This window comes from Dromaius novaehollandiae, chromosome 18 (genome assembly GCF_036370855.1).
Source record: "Dromaius novaehollandiae isolate bDroNov1 chromosome 18, bDroNov1.hap1, whole genome shotgun sequence".
NCBI lineage: Eukaryota > Metazoa > Chordata > Aves > Casuariiformes > Dromaiidae > Dromaius > Dromaius novaehollandiae.
This window is the reverse complement of record NC_088115.1, coordinates 8,437,254-8,453,502: the sequence shown is the minus strand read 5'-3', so window position 1 is coordinate 8,453,502 and position 16,249 is coordinate 8,437,254. Positions and strand designations below refer to the sequence as shown.

The window sequence follows — 16,249 nt, the reverse complement described above, 5'->3', positions numbered from 1 at the left end:
GTCCCCGGGGCCGGGGCTCCACCAGCAGATCGGGGGCCCCAAGGCTGCCCCCGCCGGGTGGGAGCCCCTAGGGTTGGGGTCTCGCTCCGGATTTGGGCCTCCCCGCAGGAGGCTGTGGTCAGCCCTGTCCCCCTCTCTGCCCCACAGCTGATCCCCCAGCCCCCAGGAGCAGCCCCCCAGGAGCGCCCCATCCCCATCCCCTGCCCTGCCCCACGGCTGATCCCCTGGCCCCAGGAGCAGCTCCCCAGAAGCACCCCATCCCCATCCCCTGCTCTGCCCCACGGCTGATCCCCCAGCCCCAGGAGCAGCCCCCCAGGAGCACCACATCCCCATCCCCTGCTCTGCCCCACAGCTGATCCCCCAGCCCCTTCCTCTGCCCCAGGGCTGAGCCCCCAGGATTCTCCCCCCCCCCCAAAGATTCAGGCCCTCAGCCCCATCCCTGTTCCCAGCCCAGGCCTGCTGACCTGCGGGGCTGAGGTGCCCAAACAGCCGCTGATTTCACACGTTCTGGGTCTGAAGCTGTGGCCCAAGCGTGGCCTGCCCTGTTCCTGCACCAGCTCCCCCTGGGCTGGGAGCTGGCAGGGTCTGCTGGAGCTGAGGCCAGCTCTAAACACTGAACCTGGTGCATGTCCCCAGCCAGCATCCCGGTCCCCCTGTGACCCTGGGTGATGGGAGAGGAGCCATGGGACTTAGTCACATCGGGCACCATGTCCCTTAGCTTACCTTACCTGTTGTCCTCACAGAGAAGCATCCATCTAGAGCAGAAAGGAGCAACCTCCCCATACCTGTGCGTCACTGCATCTCTGGTTACCATCAATCCCTAGCTAGTAGGATGGCTCTGCCCTGCTTCAACACCAGCTAGACAGCTGAAACTTCAGTGAAACAATGTCTTTCCTACTAAAATAAGGGTGATTTTCGGCAGAGGTGTTGAGATCCTAGTGAAAAACCCATCCGCAGAGTTGGCTCTGGTTTTCACCGCCACGAGCTGGCTGAGCACCTAAGAAGCCTGAGAGCAATTGGCTGCAGGAGAGCCTGGAAGGGCACTTCATTAGCCAAAATGGCCTGGGAGAGGGCTACGGACGTGTCCGTGGTTACAGCCTTGGCCATCGCGCTGCGTAACCTGGAGTCCTTGCAAACTGCAGGCGGTGCCTGAGATGAAATTGCTCACGCTGCCAGGGCTGCTGAAGGGAGGAGGTGGACGTATCCACCGCGGCCCCAGAGTGTGGTCCTCAGAGACCCTGCGGACACCTGTTTCTGGGAGCAGTGACACTTCCTGGGCACCTGTGGGACCAGTCCCTGCTGGGTGATGCTGTACCTGGCCTGTGCAGGGCCATCTCTGCCTGCTTTCCCTGCACTGGGGACTCTTCAGTGCATGTTTTCCTACCCTTAGCACATCCCCAGGACACCTTCCAGCCTGGCAGTCTGGGCACCCCTCTAGGAGAGTGGGTTTAAATTCTCCTAGCCCAAGCACTATCCAAAATCTTCCACGTCCAGCCACAGCATGTGTAGGGAGGTAGGGAGCAGCTTTACCCTGTCTCACTGTATGTCTAGTGAAAGGAGAGACCCTCCATGAGTTATTTAAAAGCCCAAAACACCACCAAAATTCAGAAGCACTTCCCTGCAGCTTTATTAGATATACAAACCCCAGTGGAAGGAGTTAAGACCAGCTCTTCTTCCACAAGGGTTTTAAGTATGTGAATCAGGCTTAGAGATGCCTCTTCAGGGACCAGCACAAAACCGTTTCCTTAATAAACACTTACTGTCCGAAATACTTAGGCAAACATAGCCATTAACCCTGCCATTACCAGCTGCTCCAGTTGCTGCTCCAGCTGGGCTGAAACCCCCAGATCTGACCTCTCCAGCCCAGGGCTCTGCGTCCCGGTGGGGAGGGCCGAAGGGGATGTTTGCACAGTTTGCTGCTGTGATGCCAGAGCAGACAGCGATTTCTGCTCCTCTCCCCTCCAGAGGGCTCAGTGATGACATTTGATTTCTGATTTCAGAGCTCCCATCCCCTCCTGTGGACACGAAAGCTCAAAAGGGGAAAAAGAAAACCCAAGGCTTCAAGCTGCAGCTTTCCACTGTAAAACTTCCAACCATCTGCTCTTGGTTTCTGCTGCATCTCCCAGCGACCCATTTCTTATCTAAATCAAACTGTTTCGAGCCAATGCTCAATCCAGTCAGACATGTCACTCAGAGCATGTTCTGCGAATGTCCGCGCCTCTCTCCCGGCCGCGGTGGCTCAGGCGGACGTGGATGAGGCTGGCACTATGGCACGTGCATTCAGCAGTCCCAGTGCAAACACGCACACGTTGCGCAGCGAGTGGCTGTGAACCACTCGAATGCCAAAGCCGCTGCAGGGCCAAGCACAAGCACGTTTCTGCCACGCTGCCTTCCTCATGCTCTGGCTCGAAGCTTTCCTGCTCCTCTGGAGTCTGTAAGTGTGGGGATAAAACTGTCAGCTGCTGGCTCCGTGCGTGCATTCCTGCCGCAGGCCTGGCTCTTCTCCTCCTCCGGGGCAGAGGGAGAGGGGGGCAGTAGGAACCCGCAGCGCTGCATCTTGCGGAGCCTGGGTGAAGCCTTACAGCGGGTCTGAGCTGCCCTTCGGGGTGGCCGGGCTGGCGGCCAGCACAGCTCTACTCTCCCTCGCGCGGCAGCCAGTGACTGTCCCTGCCACGATGGGCACAACATGTCTCTGGGCTTATGGGGAGCTGATGGAGGCCGTGGAGGAGAAATCTACGGGGGGTTCCTAGACACGCCAGGCACTGACCATACCTCTGCCACCAGTGCCTGGAGCCCGGGAGCGTGCTCCGAGTTGGTGTTACAACACGCCTGTTCCTTTGGCTTTCGGCCACCTTTGGAGGCCATGTCCTGGCCCACATGGACCTTCGTTCTGACCAGGTCTGCTGCACCCCTGGGCAAACGACTTACCTACGTCTCAGGCCAAGGGAGGGGTTTATTTCGCAGGGGAGGCTGAGGGATGGGGGGGTCTGCTGGCTGAACGTGGTGAGGGGAATTCAGCCTCTCTCCAGGCTGCCTGCAGCCGCCCGGGTGCAAGGAAAGCCAAACCCACCAGTCTCAGTAAACCCAAATGCCGGTGCCCTCCTGCAGCCTTCCCAGGGCACGAGGAGCTGGGGCAGCTCCCAGCAGGGCAGGGGCTCCCTGGGGCTGGGCTCGGCCCACGAGCTGGCAACCCAACCTCGGCAGACCACAGCTGGGGACGTGGCACAGCCCTCAGCAGGGCCAGGGTGACTCCCGAGGGCGCGCGGCCAGCCTGGGACGGGCAGGAGATGGCAGATCTGCACTGCCGTGTACCAGCACCTGCCCTGCCCTGCCCTGTCGAGCGGCTCACTCGGGGCTGTTCCTGATTGCCTGCTTTCTCCTGGGAAAGAGCATCTCGAACAGAGCATCCTCCCCAGCCGGGGGCCGAGCAGAGCAGTGCATCCACCACCCCGCACGCCCTGTCTGCGCAGCTGGACGCGGGCCCAGCTGCTGGGTCTGCTCCTGGCTGGGCTTTGGGCTGCAGCATGAGCAGGGCCCCGTGTCCTGCAGCTGCAGGGTGGCTGCGGCCATCCCCGGCCGCCCAGCACTGCCGGCAGGGGCAGATCTGAACGGAGCTGTTGCAAAGCTATGGAATGGGTTGCTTAGAGGAGTACCTGATATATTAAATATTTCTCTCCGTACGAGTGAAGTGAGTCAGCTCATGGACTAGAGGAAGGATCCTTGGAGAACTGATTGCATGAGGCGGTCCTGAGCCTTGCGTTTGTGAAGGCTCTGAAGGAACAAAACAGGCAATTTTGCAGGCAACAAAAGAGACATTTGAAAGATTTGATCTTGCTGCAGTGACTTCACCTGGTCCTCCACCTTTAGGGGGGAAAAAAGACTCTCCTGCAAACCGGAGTTCATCTTTGGGATGTTTTGGTGCAAGCTGTCTGCTGGCTAACTTACACATTTGCACTCCACGCCGGCTCCTGCTCCTAACCACCCCCCCCCCTCCCCAGACCTTCCTGTGATAAAATCACCCCCAAACAGCTCCCTGGTGTCGCTGCGGGTGAGAGCAAGCTGGAAAGCAACGGGGCACCCGCTGGGACTGCGTCGGGGTGCTCAGCCCCGGCTGCACGCTGCCTTCCCGGGGTGCGCGGCCTCCCCCCCCCCCCGGGGACCACTTTGCCCCCCGAAATCCGGGTGTGCCCAGGGCCGCAGGGCATCGCTGCCCGGGGGGAGCCCCCGGGGCGGGGGGAGGTTTCTATGGCCACGATCCCTCCAGTTTCGGCGCTCGTCCCGGCGGGAGGAGGGGCCGGCGGCTCTCGCCGCCCCGGAGCCGCCGCCGCCGCCGCCAGCGGGGCCGGGCCGGAGCGGGGCGACGCTGCCGAGCGGGAGGCGACGGTGCCCGGGGCGAGCGGCCGAGGGGGGGGGGGGACGCGGGGAGGAAAGTGGGCAGCGGAGGGGAAGCTCAGCCGGCCCCGGGGCGCTGCCCGGGCACCTGCCCCTGCATCCCCGGCACCTCCGGGACGCTCCCCGGGCGCCCCCTCCCTGCACCCCCGGTGCGCTCGCCGTGCTCTCTCCCCCTGCCCTCCGCCCCACACCCCCCGTGCACCCTCCGGGCAGCCCCGGGCACCCCCGGTGCGCTCTCCGGGCACCCCCGGGCACTTCCAGTGTGCTCTCCGGGCACCCACCCTCTGCATCCCCGGTGCGCTCGCCGGGCGCTCCCCCGTGCGTTTCCAGTGCGCTCCCCGGGCACTCCCCGAGCACCCCCAGTTCGCTCGCCGGGCGCCCCCGGTGCACTCGCCAGCTGCCTCTGTGCATCCCCGGTGCGCTCGCCGTGCTCCCACCCCCTGCATCCCCGGCGCGCTCCCCGTACACTCTCTGTGCAACTCCGTGCGCAGCCGGTGCGCTCTCCGTGCGCCCTCCCGGCGTATCCCCGGGCACTTGCAGCCATGAACGGGTCGGCGGCAGCGGGCGGCGAGGCGGGCTGGCAGCCCGAGTCGGTGATCATCCCGCTGCTCTACCTCCTCATCTTCCTCGTGGGCACGGTGGGGAACTGCCTGGTGCTGGCCGTCCTGCTGCGCAACGGGCAGGTGAACAACACCACCAACCTCTTCATCCTCAACCTGGGGGTGGCCGACCTCTGCTTCATCCTCTTCTGCGTCCCCTTCCAAGCCACCATCTACACCCTGGAGGGCTGGGTGTTCGGGCCCTTCATGTGCAAGGCTGTCCACTTCTTCATCTACCTCACCATGTACGCCAGCAGCTTCACCCTGGCCACCGTCTCCCTGGACAGGTAGGAAAGGGGAAGGGGGCTCCCGGCACCCTGCAGCTCCCCCTCGCTGGAGCCCCTCGGGGGCAGGCAAGGGGACGGGCTCCCCGGGGGGCCAGGTCCTAATTGCTGTGACTGGTGGGGGGGAACGGGGCACCTCTTGGGGCTCACGGGGGAATTGGGAACATTTCTTCAGTTCACATGCGTGAGGAAACGCGATCACCAGGGACCGAGTCCGAGCTCTGATACTGGGGAGCTGCTGCCAGGCAGGAGAGGGCCGGATTCGGGTCCCTTTTGCCTGGTGCCCACCTGCAGGTCAGATCCCACTCCAAAGCTGTGGGATCAGGGTTTACCCTCAGCATGGGGTAGAAAACTAGAGAGAAGCAAAGCTTTGCCCCTGCTCCATCCCGGGCTCAGAAAGCAGGCAGCCCTGGCTCCTACGGAGATGCGCGGAGAGCTGCTGCCTCCCAGGCAGCCCACACAAAGCAGGTGAGCCTCAAAAAGGAGAAGACACTGAGGGGTTTTAGCTAGGACATCTCTTTTCCCACTCTTCCCTTTTATGAGCAGAAAGCTCATTTCTCTGCGGGCTGTGTCCCTGGTGGGGGGGCCCGTCCCAGGCTGGCCCAGGCAGAGCGGGGTTTAGCGGGGAAGCTTGCTGTGAGCAGCAGCCTGTTGCTGGTGCCTGCACTTCACCCTGCGCCGGCTCAGTGAGGGCTGCCACGGTACTGACTTGCAGCGAGAAAGAGCCAGGGAGCCCCTGGAGCCGCTCTGCTGCAACGGGGAGCGCGGGGTGCTTGAAACCCCGAGATGGTGGGATGCAAAAGTCCCCCGGGAAGAGCTGGGGCAGCCCTGGAGCAAAGCTGGCTGCATCCGGCCCCATCCTTGACCCTGAGAGCTGCAGAAGGAAGCATGTCACTAAAGTCTGCCCAGATTCTGCCTCTTTGGATCCGTGCAGGGCCGGGAGGCACCGAGATGCAGAGCAAGCAGGGGCTTGGCAGAGCCCCTAGCTCTGGGGTCAATTAAGCAGCTAATTACAGAATTGAAAATGGAGCTACATGTGCTCTCAGCATGAGGAATATGCTGTCTGGAGAGCTGGGGGACTTTCTCCAGCCACTGGCACTTCAAGGCTCCTGCCTTCATATCCTCACTCCTGCTGTCACTGCTAAACTAAAGATCAGGTGTGGATCTGTTGTTTTAGGAAGGGAACGGGACAGAAGGGGACCATCCCTGTCTTGCCCCCGAGCACTGGCGGGAGCAGAGTGTGACGGGCGTCATGGGATGGGTCCCAAACGAGTGCCCTTGCCTTTGCCTGAGCTAGCGAGTTACTTGGGGTCCCAGGCAATCACACCCCAGCGTGCTGCACAGGGGGACCCTTAGACATGCTACAGAATTAGCCCTGGAAAGCTAAAATCCAACTGCAGTTGTGTCTCTCCTCTCCCGTGTAGGTATTTGGCCATACGCTACCCCCTGCACTCCAGAGAGCTGAGGACGCCCAGGAACGCCCTCATGGCTATTTGCTTCATCTGGGCTCTTTCCTTCATTTTCTCGGGCCCTTACCTCAGTTACTACCAGGAGTTTCAGGTGGCCAACCTGACCGTCTGCCACCCCATCTGGAAGATCTCCCAGCGCAAGGTCATGGACATCTGCACATTTGTCTTCAGCTACATCATCCCAGTCTTGATCCTGAGCCTCACTTACATGCGGACCATCCGCTACCTCTGGAGATCAGTGGACCCTCTCCAAGACATGTCGGAGTCCAAGAAAGCCAAGCGGAAGGTCACTAGGATGATCATCATTGTAGCTGTCCTGTTCTGCCTCTGTTGGTTGCCCCACCACCTGGTCATTCTCTGCGTCTGGTTCGGGTATTTTCCCCTCAATCATGTCACCTATGTGCTCAGGATCCTCTCCCATCTCATCTCCTACGCCAACTCCTGCGTGAATCCCATCGTCTACGCCCTGGTCTCCAAACACTTCCGCAAGGGCTTCAAGAAGATCTTCATCTGCCTTTTGCGTAAGAAAGCAGCCAACAAGGTGCACGTGGCACAAGTGACAAACACCGTCAGCACGCTGGAGGCAGAGCTCAGCGAGGTGACCCACATCAGCGAAGCCCTGCCTGGCCGGTCCTCCACACGCTGTAAGGTCCCGTCCCAGCCCTGGGGAGAGGCAGAGCCCGTGGGACATCAGCAGAAAGCATCTGGCTCCTTCATCACCTTCAGCGTCACCTAGCAGAGCTCCTTCCCCACCCCATGGCTTTGCAGCATCTCCTGCAGTTTCACAAGCCTGGGGATGGGCTACACTGTGTTTAAATGCATCAAATTTCACCCTTTCCCCTTCAAACGCTCCCAAACGTCAAACCGTTCGAGTGATGCTGCTTTCTGAGGACTCAGTCAGGTGAACACCTGAGGATCCAAGTGCAGGATTTGCTTCCCCTGAACATTTGCTGAGAGCAGAGAGCTCAAAACCCTGAGTCAATTTTTGTATAAAATCGCCTGTTGCTGTATATTGCTCATCCCTTTCCGCGCAGACCTGCCAGGGAAGAAGGCCGTTTGCCGGGGGAAGCACGACCAAGCAGGGCTCCTTGGACACAGCCAGCAGCAGAGGTCCGGGTTCGGGTGATGCTGGCCGGGCAGGGGTGTCGGAGCTGGTGGGGACACGGGAGAGCCAGGGGAATCCGTGACCTTTCTGTGCTCCTCAATAAAGACCACCTTCCCCAGTCCCGGGGCCGGGCCCCTGGAGGTACGCTTTGGCTTGCTGCCCCTTGAATGCTTAAATCCTCCGTTTCCCTCCCGCTTGGGCTGAACCGATACCAGCACTTGCTCATCCTTGGTTTCTCTAGCACTTCAAAGCCGGTGCTGGAGGCATCGGCGGGGGGACAGGGGGAACCTCCGACCAGGGGGAAACCGTGGGCATTTGCAGAGGTGGCGGATGCGGGTTACATCCGAGTACAGCCATCGAGGAGGGGACGCTGGGAGACGGCAGCGAGAGGGACAGCTCTGTGCGCCACGGACCTGCGAGCACTTAACCCCGGCAGTACCCACGCAAGAGGCTGGACGTGACTCATGCATCTGCGCTCTTCACGCCAAAGAGGCTCCGCGAGCAGCTGAAGCTGCAGCCAGGAGCTTTATTTAAAACCCCATCGGTTTATGGACCGAAAGAGGGACGTAGCAGGAACAGGATCAATTAATTCTTTCTAAAACCCGGCTGCAGAGCACAGATGTAGGAGAGGTAAAACTGCACGGCAACCTGTCAGAGAGCTGGGACTGGCTTTGGGAGGGGGGTCTTGAGCTTCCCCTGCAGCTTCCAGGCCTATACGCCAGCGCACTAAACGCCCGCGCTGCCCTCCGCCCGTCCCCATCGCTCGGCCTTTCTCCCGAGAAGCTCTTGGCTGTCTAACACTTGCTTTTCCCTGCTGAGCGTTATTCTAACCAGATCTTCCCATCCCCACACGGAGCACCATAAATTGGCCGCTGCCTCATATCAATAACAATTATATTTAGTCTAGGCTTGCTCACGGCATAAGTCACAGAGCGCGATTATATAAACAGCTCTATTACTTATACCTGCATTTATCTCCCGTGCTGAACCTTTCGCAGCTGGGGAAAACATTCAATCAGCCATGCAAACACAGCTAGCGGCCTCATCTCCTTCCCCCGGTCACCTCTCCTCGGAGATCCGTGAGGTCCAGCACCGGTGGCTGCCGAAGCCGCTCTGCCCTCACCACGTGGCAGCAGGGTCCCCGCGGTGGCCCTGGCGGTGCCACGGGCCGGACCTGGGGGCTCCCCTCCCCCCTAGAGCAGCGTGGTGCCTGGAGGGCATGGACACCCCACGACACTCGTGACACCACATGAGCCCCGGTGCCAGGTCCCCATCCCAGTGCAGCCCAGAGTCCCTTGGCCACCCAGCTGCCTAAAACACGCGATGGCACCTGGGCAGGCCGGATCCCCTCTCCCAGATGTGGTACCTGCCTGGCTGGGGACACGGGGATGGAGAAGTTGTCCTACCACCTCCTTGCTCTCCAAGCACATCAGGCTTGGGGCTGGCAGGTCCCAAGTGCCCACGGGGTGCGGGGTCCTTGTCCCCGCGTGCTGTTGTCACCAAACACAACCTAGTGCCTCTGGCTAGGGAGGGGGACGGGAACACCCTGTCCTGGGGGGATTTCACCATGCTCCTGCTCCCGGGAGCGGGGACCGACCCCTTGTCCCTCCCTTCGCACCCGGTGAGAGGCGGTCCCGACCCGAGAGGCTGCGCGGAGGCTCCCCGCGAGTCCCAGGGCCACGGCTCGTCCCCGCGGGAAGCTGGCGCTTGCTCCAAGACCCACGTTGCTCCCCTTGGTGCAGGGCTGAGCCCCCAGAGAGGACAGGGAGCTGCTCCATAGCTCATCTTTTTATAGCATTCAAAACAACATAAAAATAACCAAATCGCAGCCCTGCGAGCCTGCCAGGAAACGTAAATCCCCGGGCTGGCCCCTGCGGGGGGGCTCTAAATCTGCTGGGAAAGGGAGACCTTGCTCTGAGCCTCGCACAGGAGGGGAGCGAGCCCCCAGGCCCCCGCTCGCCCCACCGGCTGGGCACTGGGCTGTCGGGGGAAGGACCTGAAGGGAGGGGTGAGCCTCTGCCGCCTTCTCCTGCCCTGTCAAAATCTCTACTTGCTTCACAAGTTCCTTCAAACAGCAGAAAACCAGGATGGCGAGAGCTCTTCTTGCCTGTCCTCCACCCCAAGCAAGGGTCACCTCGGCTGCTACCACCAGCTCCCCGTCCTCTCCCGTGCACACATCAGGACTTACCTATGTCTCCTGGAATGGCTAAATCCCTGTGGATTTTGTAAACCCAGGCTGCTTTTTTCAGCATTTTGGAGCGGCATGGAACGGGACGCTCAACGTTATCAACCTCGAGCTGCGACTCGCAGCTGGAGAAGGGAGGGGGACAGGTCACCTCCCTTGAAACAGCTCATCGAAAGCACACGCATCGCAGCAACGTGCTTCGTTAGAGCCAAAGAGCGTTATTACGGGCAAGCAGAGCCGCGGGCCGCTCGCCGTCACCCTCTGTCCCGGGGGGAACCGGCCGCTCGCTCACCCCGCTGGCCCAAGCCGCCGGGGGACCGTCCCTGCTGCCCACCCCTTGCCGGAGCTGCCCGACAGCCCTCGATGGTGCCAGGCCGGCGGCGATCGATGGCCTCCCCGGGAAGCCTCTCTGCCGCTCGATGCCTCCCCGCGCGGCTGCTGCTCACTTAGCGGCTCTCACCGCGGCGGGGGGGGCCGGCGGCGCGGGAGCCCCCGAGCCCGCATTGCCATAACGACGGCACGGCCGTGCGGCACGCTGTGAGCATCCCCGTGGCTGCCGGGCCCGTGGCGGGGCACCGGGCCGCTGTCGAGAGCGGGCTGCCGGCTGCTTTAGGTAATGACGTGCCGGGAGCATCCTAGCGCCTGGCCGTCGCCCGGATCTGGCCGCAACGGGGACCCTGCTAAAGGGTGCAAAGAGCAACTGTGGGCGGGAGCGAAAGGGCAGCGGTGCAGCAGCCTGCCCCAGCCTGGGGGGCGAAGGGGAGCACCCCTGCCCCCCCTCCCCGGGTCCCTCGCTCACTGGCTTCACTTCCAGCCCCGCAAACCACTGGGGAAAGTAGGTCCCACAGTAGCTGTGTCCCGGCACGGCATGGGGAGCCCCCGGCTCAGCACCAGGCGCAGGGACGGGCAGGATGGCCCTGGCTGCACCCCGGCTCCAGAGCACCCCGGGAGGGCTGGGGACAGGGCGCCGGGAGCGAGAGCCACCCACGGCCCTGCCGGCAGAGCCCCGCACGACGAGGCGGCAGGCGCCCGTGTGCCCGTGCACGCGTGGGGCCACGGGAGAAGGCCCGAAGAGAGAACACGGGCAATTTTTTTGCATCTCGAAGAACGTCATTGCAGGAACAAGGAGAGGGATTTTGCAGCGACTCCCAGCACATCCGCTAATTACATTTAGCAAAAAATTGACTTGGGTGACTCATTCCCACACTGCCCCCCTGCTCCCCGATGGAGAGGGGTTGGAGCACGAGGGGGAGCGAGCGGCTCTCCCGCAGCACCGAGGCGCATGGCACGGGAGCGGGGCGCGGCGGAGCCGGCGAGGGGACACCACCGTTTCCCCCCGTGCCGCTGGCCGCGGCGGGGCTGGGCCGGCAGGGACGTGGGATGGGGAGAGCACAGGGGACCGCCAAGAGCGGGAGCAGCCTGGTAGGACCCACGCGGAGGGTGAAGATGCTGACAGCAAGTCTTACCACCAGCCTCGGGCGCTGAGGCTGGGCTGCCCCTTGTCTTCCTCGGTGCAGGCAGTGCCTCCTCCACCCGAGGCTCAAGCCATCAGCTTTTCCCTGGTCGCGTGTCCATGCCCTGCCAGCACTTCTGAATCCAGCGGCGGAGCGCAGCTAAGCGGCCTGCAAGAGGGGAGCCCGTGGGGCCACCAAACCCAACCAGGGAAAAGTGATATTACAGAGCTGGGACAGAGGGAGCGGGTGGCAGAGATGCAATATTGCACTGCGATGGTGCTAACTCACACACTCACCTTCGTAGAAATGCAGGGAGAGAGGGGCAAAGCACCTTCCCTCGGGCACCGGGTGCCTCGGCACTGCCTGCCCTCAAAACCAGCATCCTCCAGCAGCTGTTTTGCATGGCCTGAGACCCGGCATCCTGGGAGCCGGGCAAGGTCCCAACAGCCCGGGGCCACCCAGAGCCACCATGACGAGCTGGGTGCCCCGAGCAGCAGCAGGGACGCAGGTGCTGAGCCCCACGCTGCCTTACGCGGCCGTCCCCGGTGGCTCCCGACTTAATGCATGCCGACAGGGCCCAGGCACAGAGCAGCGCCTTGGGAGCAGCAGTAACCAGAGCCCATCTGCGCCGGAGAGCCAGGCAGGGGCATCACAGCTGAACCGCACCGTGACAACCCTTATTTCCCCCCAGACAGGGGAAACTGAGGCACAGAGCAGGTAAGCCTGGGCATAAACATCCCTTTCTGTCCCTTATCCCCCACCCCATCCCCTTCTATTTTTTCCCTGCTCCTCCACGGACATGATTGCCTCCTTCAGGGCTAGCCCACATTGCGCTGAGCCCTTGGAGGGTGCAAAGGTTTCACTGCCAGCGCAGAAACAGGGTGGGAAAGGACCTTCCCCTGAGCCAGAGCCTAAGCGGCTCAGCCGGCAGCAACAGGCACATCACGACTTGGTGCCGTGCCGCGGCCGAGCGCCCACGCAGCTAAGTGCAGCGGGCTCGCACGGCTATCAGCGTAAAGGCTTTTTCCTTTTTAAACCTTAGTGAAAGTCCCAGTGTTGCAGCTAAACTTTAATAGGAGCAGATGCACCTAGGAAAGGAAAATAAATAGGCTAAATTCACTTTCCATCAAGCCCAACAGCTCAGGGAGAAATGGAACCATTTGACTGAAACCTTGAGCTTTCCAGAAAGCAGCTTTATCTGGGGGGTGGGGGAGCGTTTTACAGGCACTGCCAGATTTGGGCGGGGGGGGGTCCCCTCTCTGGCCCTCACCTCCAACGATGGCAACACTGGGGGCTGCAGGGACCCCGGAGCAAGATCCCATCCGGTGCCTTCAACAGGCTCCTGCCGCTGGCCCCATGCAGCTGAAGCAGGAGAAATGGGGCTCTGGCCCCAAAATGGTGAATGTCGTGGGTCAGGCACTTAGGGGACTTGCCAGTAGCAAGGGCAGTGCCAGGAGGACTGCAGGCCTGCTAAAGAGGAGGAAAGCGGAGGATGTTAAAACCAGCGGTGGGGGGCCCCAGGGCCTCTCGCTCCACTGTATTTCTCAGTGCCGAGCACAGGGCAGGGGGACGAAGCGGCGGGGAGCGAGCCTGGGTCCCTGGCGACCACGCTCGCTCCTCACTCGGATGCTGCCGAGACATTCCTTACCATAAAAAGCCAAGGAGCCTCTGATGCCGTCCCCCGAGCGCTGCACGGCCTCTGACGCGCCTTCAGCAACCGAGGCCAGCACGCCGCGGGCTGGAGGGGGCGAGCGGCTCCCCTGGCAAAGGGTGGGCTCCGGCCAGGGGTGCTGCAGCTCCCGCAGGCCTGGCTCCGTTGGACTCCAACGCGAGAGCCGTACAGCCAGGAGCAACAGAAGCCATCTCCTCCCCGGGGTACTCACCGCCTCCGCCAGCACCTCGGCCTCCTCCTTGCTGCCTGGCACACACCAAACTGGGTCCTCAAGCCCCCCGCAGCCCTCACCTCCCTCCTTCCCTGAAACAAGGTCATGGACATCACCAGGGTAGAAAACAGAGGGCCTGGGACATTTTGATTTATTTTCCCTCTCTGACTGTGTTTCCCTGTCTCCGAGCTGAGCTGGACCAGATCCTCTCTGGCCCCAGACCAGCACAGCTCTCCTGGCTGGACCAGCTGATGGCAAGCCCAGCACATCTTTCTGCATAGGCCACTCAGAGGCCTCCCCAGAGCCTCTGGAATACAGGATGTGGTCCCCATCCCAGACTCTAAGGGACCTCACACATTTTCCCCTTATCTGGGCAGCTAGCACAGATTGAGGCAAGGTGGCAACCGTGGCCTTGGGACCACAGTCCCCCACCTACCAGAGACTGGTGCTCCGGGTCCACATGCTGCTTACACTGTCAGATCAGGCGAGCAGATCTGGGAAGGACCTTACATCTCTCAGGCTTTTCCTCTGCCTTCTTTTTGGCTTATCTGCTGCACACATGCACAACACTTAAAGTGGAAAAATCATGTTTTTGGGTGACCTGGACCAACATCAGCAGCTGCTGTTGTATCAAATTTCTGGTTAGCCCAAGAGAGCATCAAGGATGATACTAATCCTTGCCCTAAAGCCCAGATGCTCCAGAAAGGCTGTAGGTGCCCTGCTTCCCTCCCCTGGCTTTGGCTGTAACTGTTCTCAGTGAATCACCTTGTCCTAGAATCAGCTGCAATAAAACATATGTTTTATAGCCTCAGCCTGAGCACGTCAACAAATTCCACCCGCTCTTCTGGAGAAAAAAATTCAGATCAGATTGCTGCTGCAGAGAAGACAGATCCAGAAAGATGGAATCCAGCTCCTTCTGGACAATGTCAGCATGTGTATCCAGTGCGCTCTGTGCAGTACATAATGCAAGCCAGGAATGCTTTGCTTATGCTTAAAAACACTGTCCAGGGCCTGCCAGCCTTTGAGAAGCCCTCAGAGCTAGCAGAGGGAAAAAAAAAAAAAAAAAAAAAAAAAAAACAAAACCCAAACCAACAACTGCTAGTACAGGAGTCTTAGGTTTCCTCTGCATTTGAGATCAGAAAGCAGGAGTGAAGGCCCCTGCAGAGGACAGCTCTCAGGCCAGTACTGCAAGCTTGCATGGCCAACCAGACAAATGAAGAACAGCCCCACAGGTGTGACAGATTTAGAAATCACAGTGGACCAGATTTGGGCTGGATGAGCCTGTCAAAAGTGATGTGTTTTTTCAGGTGTTTTCCATGCCACTCAGTGTGTAGTGTCTCAGACCACATCAAGGTCCAGGCTGAGAAGGAGTAGGTCAGGGGTTTAGAAAGGCCAGAGGAGATGGGAGTCCTTGTCCCTACAGATCAGATACTAACAGGAAAAGAGCAGGTACTACCTGAAAAACAGTTGTGTAGGTAGGCAGCTGCCCAGGCAAGTGGCTGGGTCTGCCACTGCCGGACCTGTGTTCTCATCCTGGCTTTAACATCCATCGCATAACACTGGGCAAGGCACTTGGCCTGTCTTACCTACTAGGCACTAAAATTGCCCGGAACAAATCGTTCCTAGGATATGCAACCTTGACCTTGCCAGGGTTCAAGGCCCACCTCTTAGCTCTGACACACTAACCAGGTAGAGCAACCTCTTCTGCTAGGAAAAGGCAATATTGGTGGATGCCCAACAGCAGTAGGGTTAAAACAGTTCTCCACCATTTTGCCATCCTGTTCTCACTCTCTGTTCCAGGCCAAGGTCCGCCTTGTGTCCCTCCCCTCACCACCTCCCTGTGCTGTTTGCAGTGCCCCGAGTGGTGACGCAATGGCTGTTTCACTGCTGGCCTAATTAAACACCAATATACATTCATTCCTGTAAGTATAGGCTTAGGTGAATAATGCATTTGCTCCAAATTACAAAGTAGCAGCTATTGTGAATGTTTCCAGCACTATGGAAACCCTGTATTTCAAGCGTTACGATGGGCAAATAATGGAGAAGACCCCACAATACAGCAAACCACGAGAGTTGGTGAGAGGGGAGCAGGAGGTGCCTGGCCAGAGACCGCAGGAACATGTACAGGCTCCAAAGCTCTGAAAGGTCTTGGCATGAAGATGGCTAAGTCCAGCTACTGTAGCAAAGCTTGTGACTATCACTCCAAGGCATACTGTTGGCTGATCTTGTCTCCACAAGAGCAACATTCATTTCTCATGTGATGCCCTCTGGTTAAAGGAAGGGGATGGACTGTTTCTTGCAAGACAGAGATACATTAGATCTTAACAAGACATGAGGTAAAGAAAAATGGGAGCAGGAACAAACAAGGTGCTCTGCAAAACATGCACACTGACCCTGCTGCACATGCCCTGCTTGGGCCAAGAAAAAGCAAAGGCGCATGAAGCTCCCCTGGTTCTCACTGCTATCTATCACAACTCCAGCCCACAGCGCTCCAAGGGAAGGGCCAAACTGCCAGATCTAATCCACAGAATGATCCTAACCAGCCATCACCCTTTCTACCATGGCCTCACACAAAACAGAGGACTGCTACTGAGGCAGCTTATGAAGCTTTGGGGTAAGACAACTTCTGCACACAGCAGGACCTCAGGCCTGCCCAGCACCACCATATCCCACCACCACCATACCCTAGAATCAGCATCTGGCCCCATCACTGAACTAAATGATAGTCAAGAGTAACGATAGGAAATTTCTTTGGGATCCTACAGAACTGAGATTCTCAAAACACGTCAGGGAAAACAGCAGCATCATTAGGAGCTTGGAGCCTCCTGCCCCGAAGAGAAGGACTATACTCATCTGGGTTTACGCACTCGCCCATCTT

At 59.9% G+C, this 16,249-nt stretch overlaps 1 protein-coding gene across 1 annotated transcript; it reads left to right on the top strand.

The window, feature by feature from the left end:
• Window positions 1-4,875: 4,875 nt before the first annotated feature.
• Window positions 4,876-7,854, top strand: GALR2 (galanin receptor 2). Its single transcript, XM_026099078.2, has 2 exons — window positions 4,876-5,278; window positions 6,700-7,854. The coding sequence occupies exons 1-2, from the start codon at window positions 4,935-4,937 to the stop codon at window positions 7,478-7,480; spliced, it is 1,125 nt and encodes a 374-aa protein (XP_025954863.2). The 5' UTR covers window positions 4,876-4,934; the 3' UTR covers window positions 7,481-7,854.
• Window positions 7,855-16,249: the final 8,395 nt, after the last annotated feature.

Coding starts and splice junctions, on each gene's coding strand:
- GALR2 (XM_026099078.2), top strand. CDS start 4,935: ATGAACGGGTCGGCGGCAGCGGGCGGCGAGGCGGGCTGGCAGCCCGAG. Junction 5,279..6,699: donor GCCACCGTCTCCCTGGACAG/GTAGGAAAGGGG, acceptor TCTCCCGTGTAG/GTATTTGGCCATACGCTACC.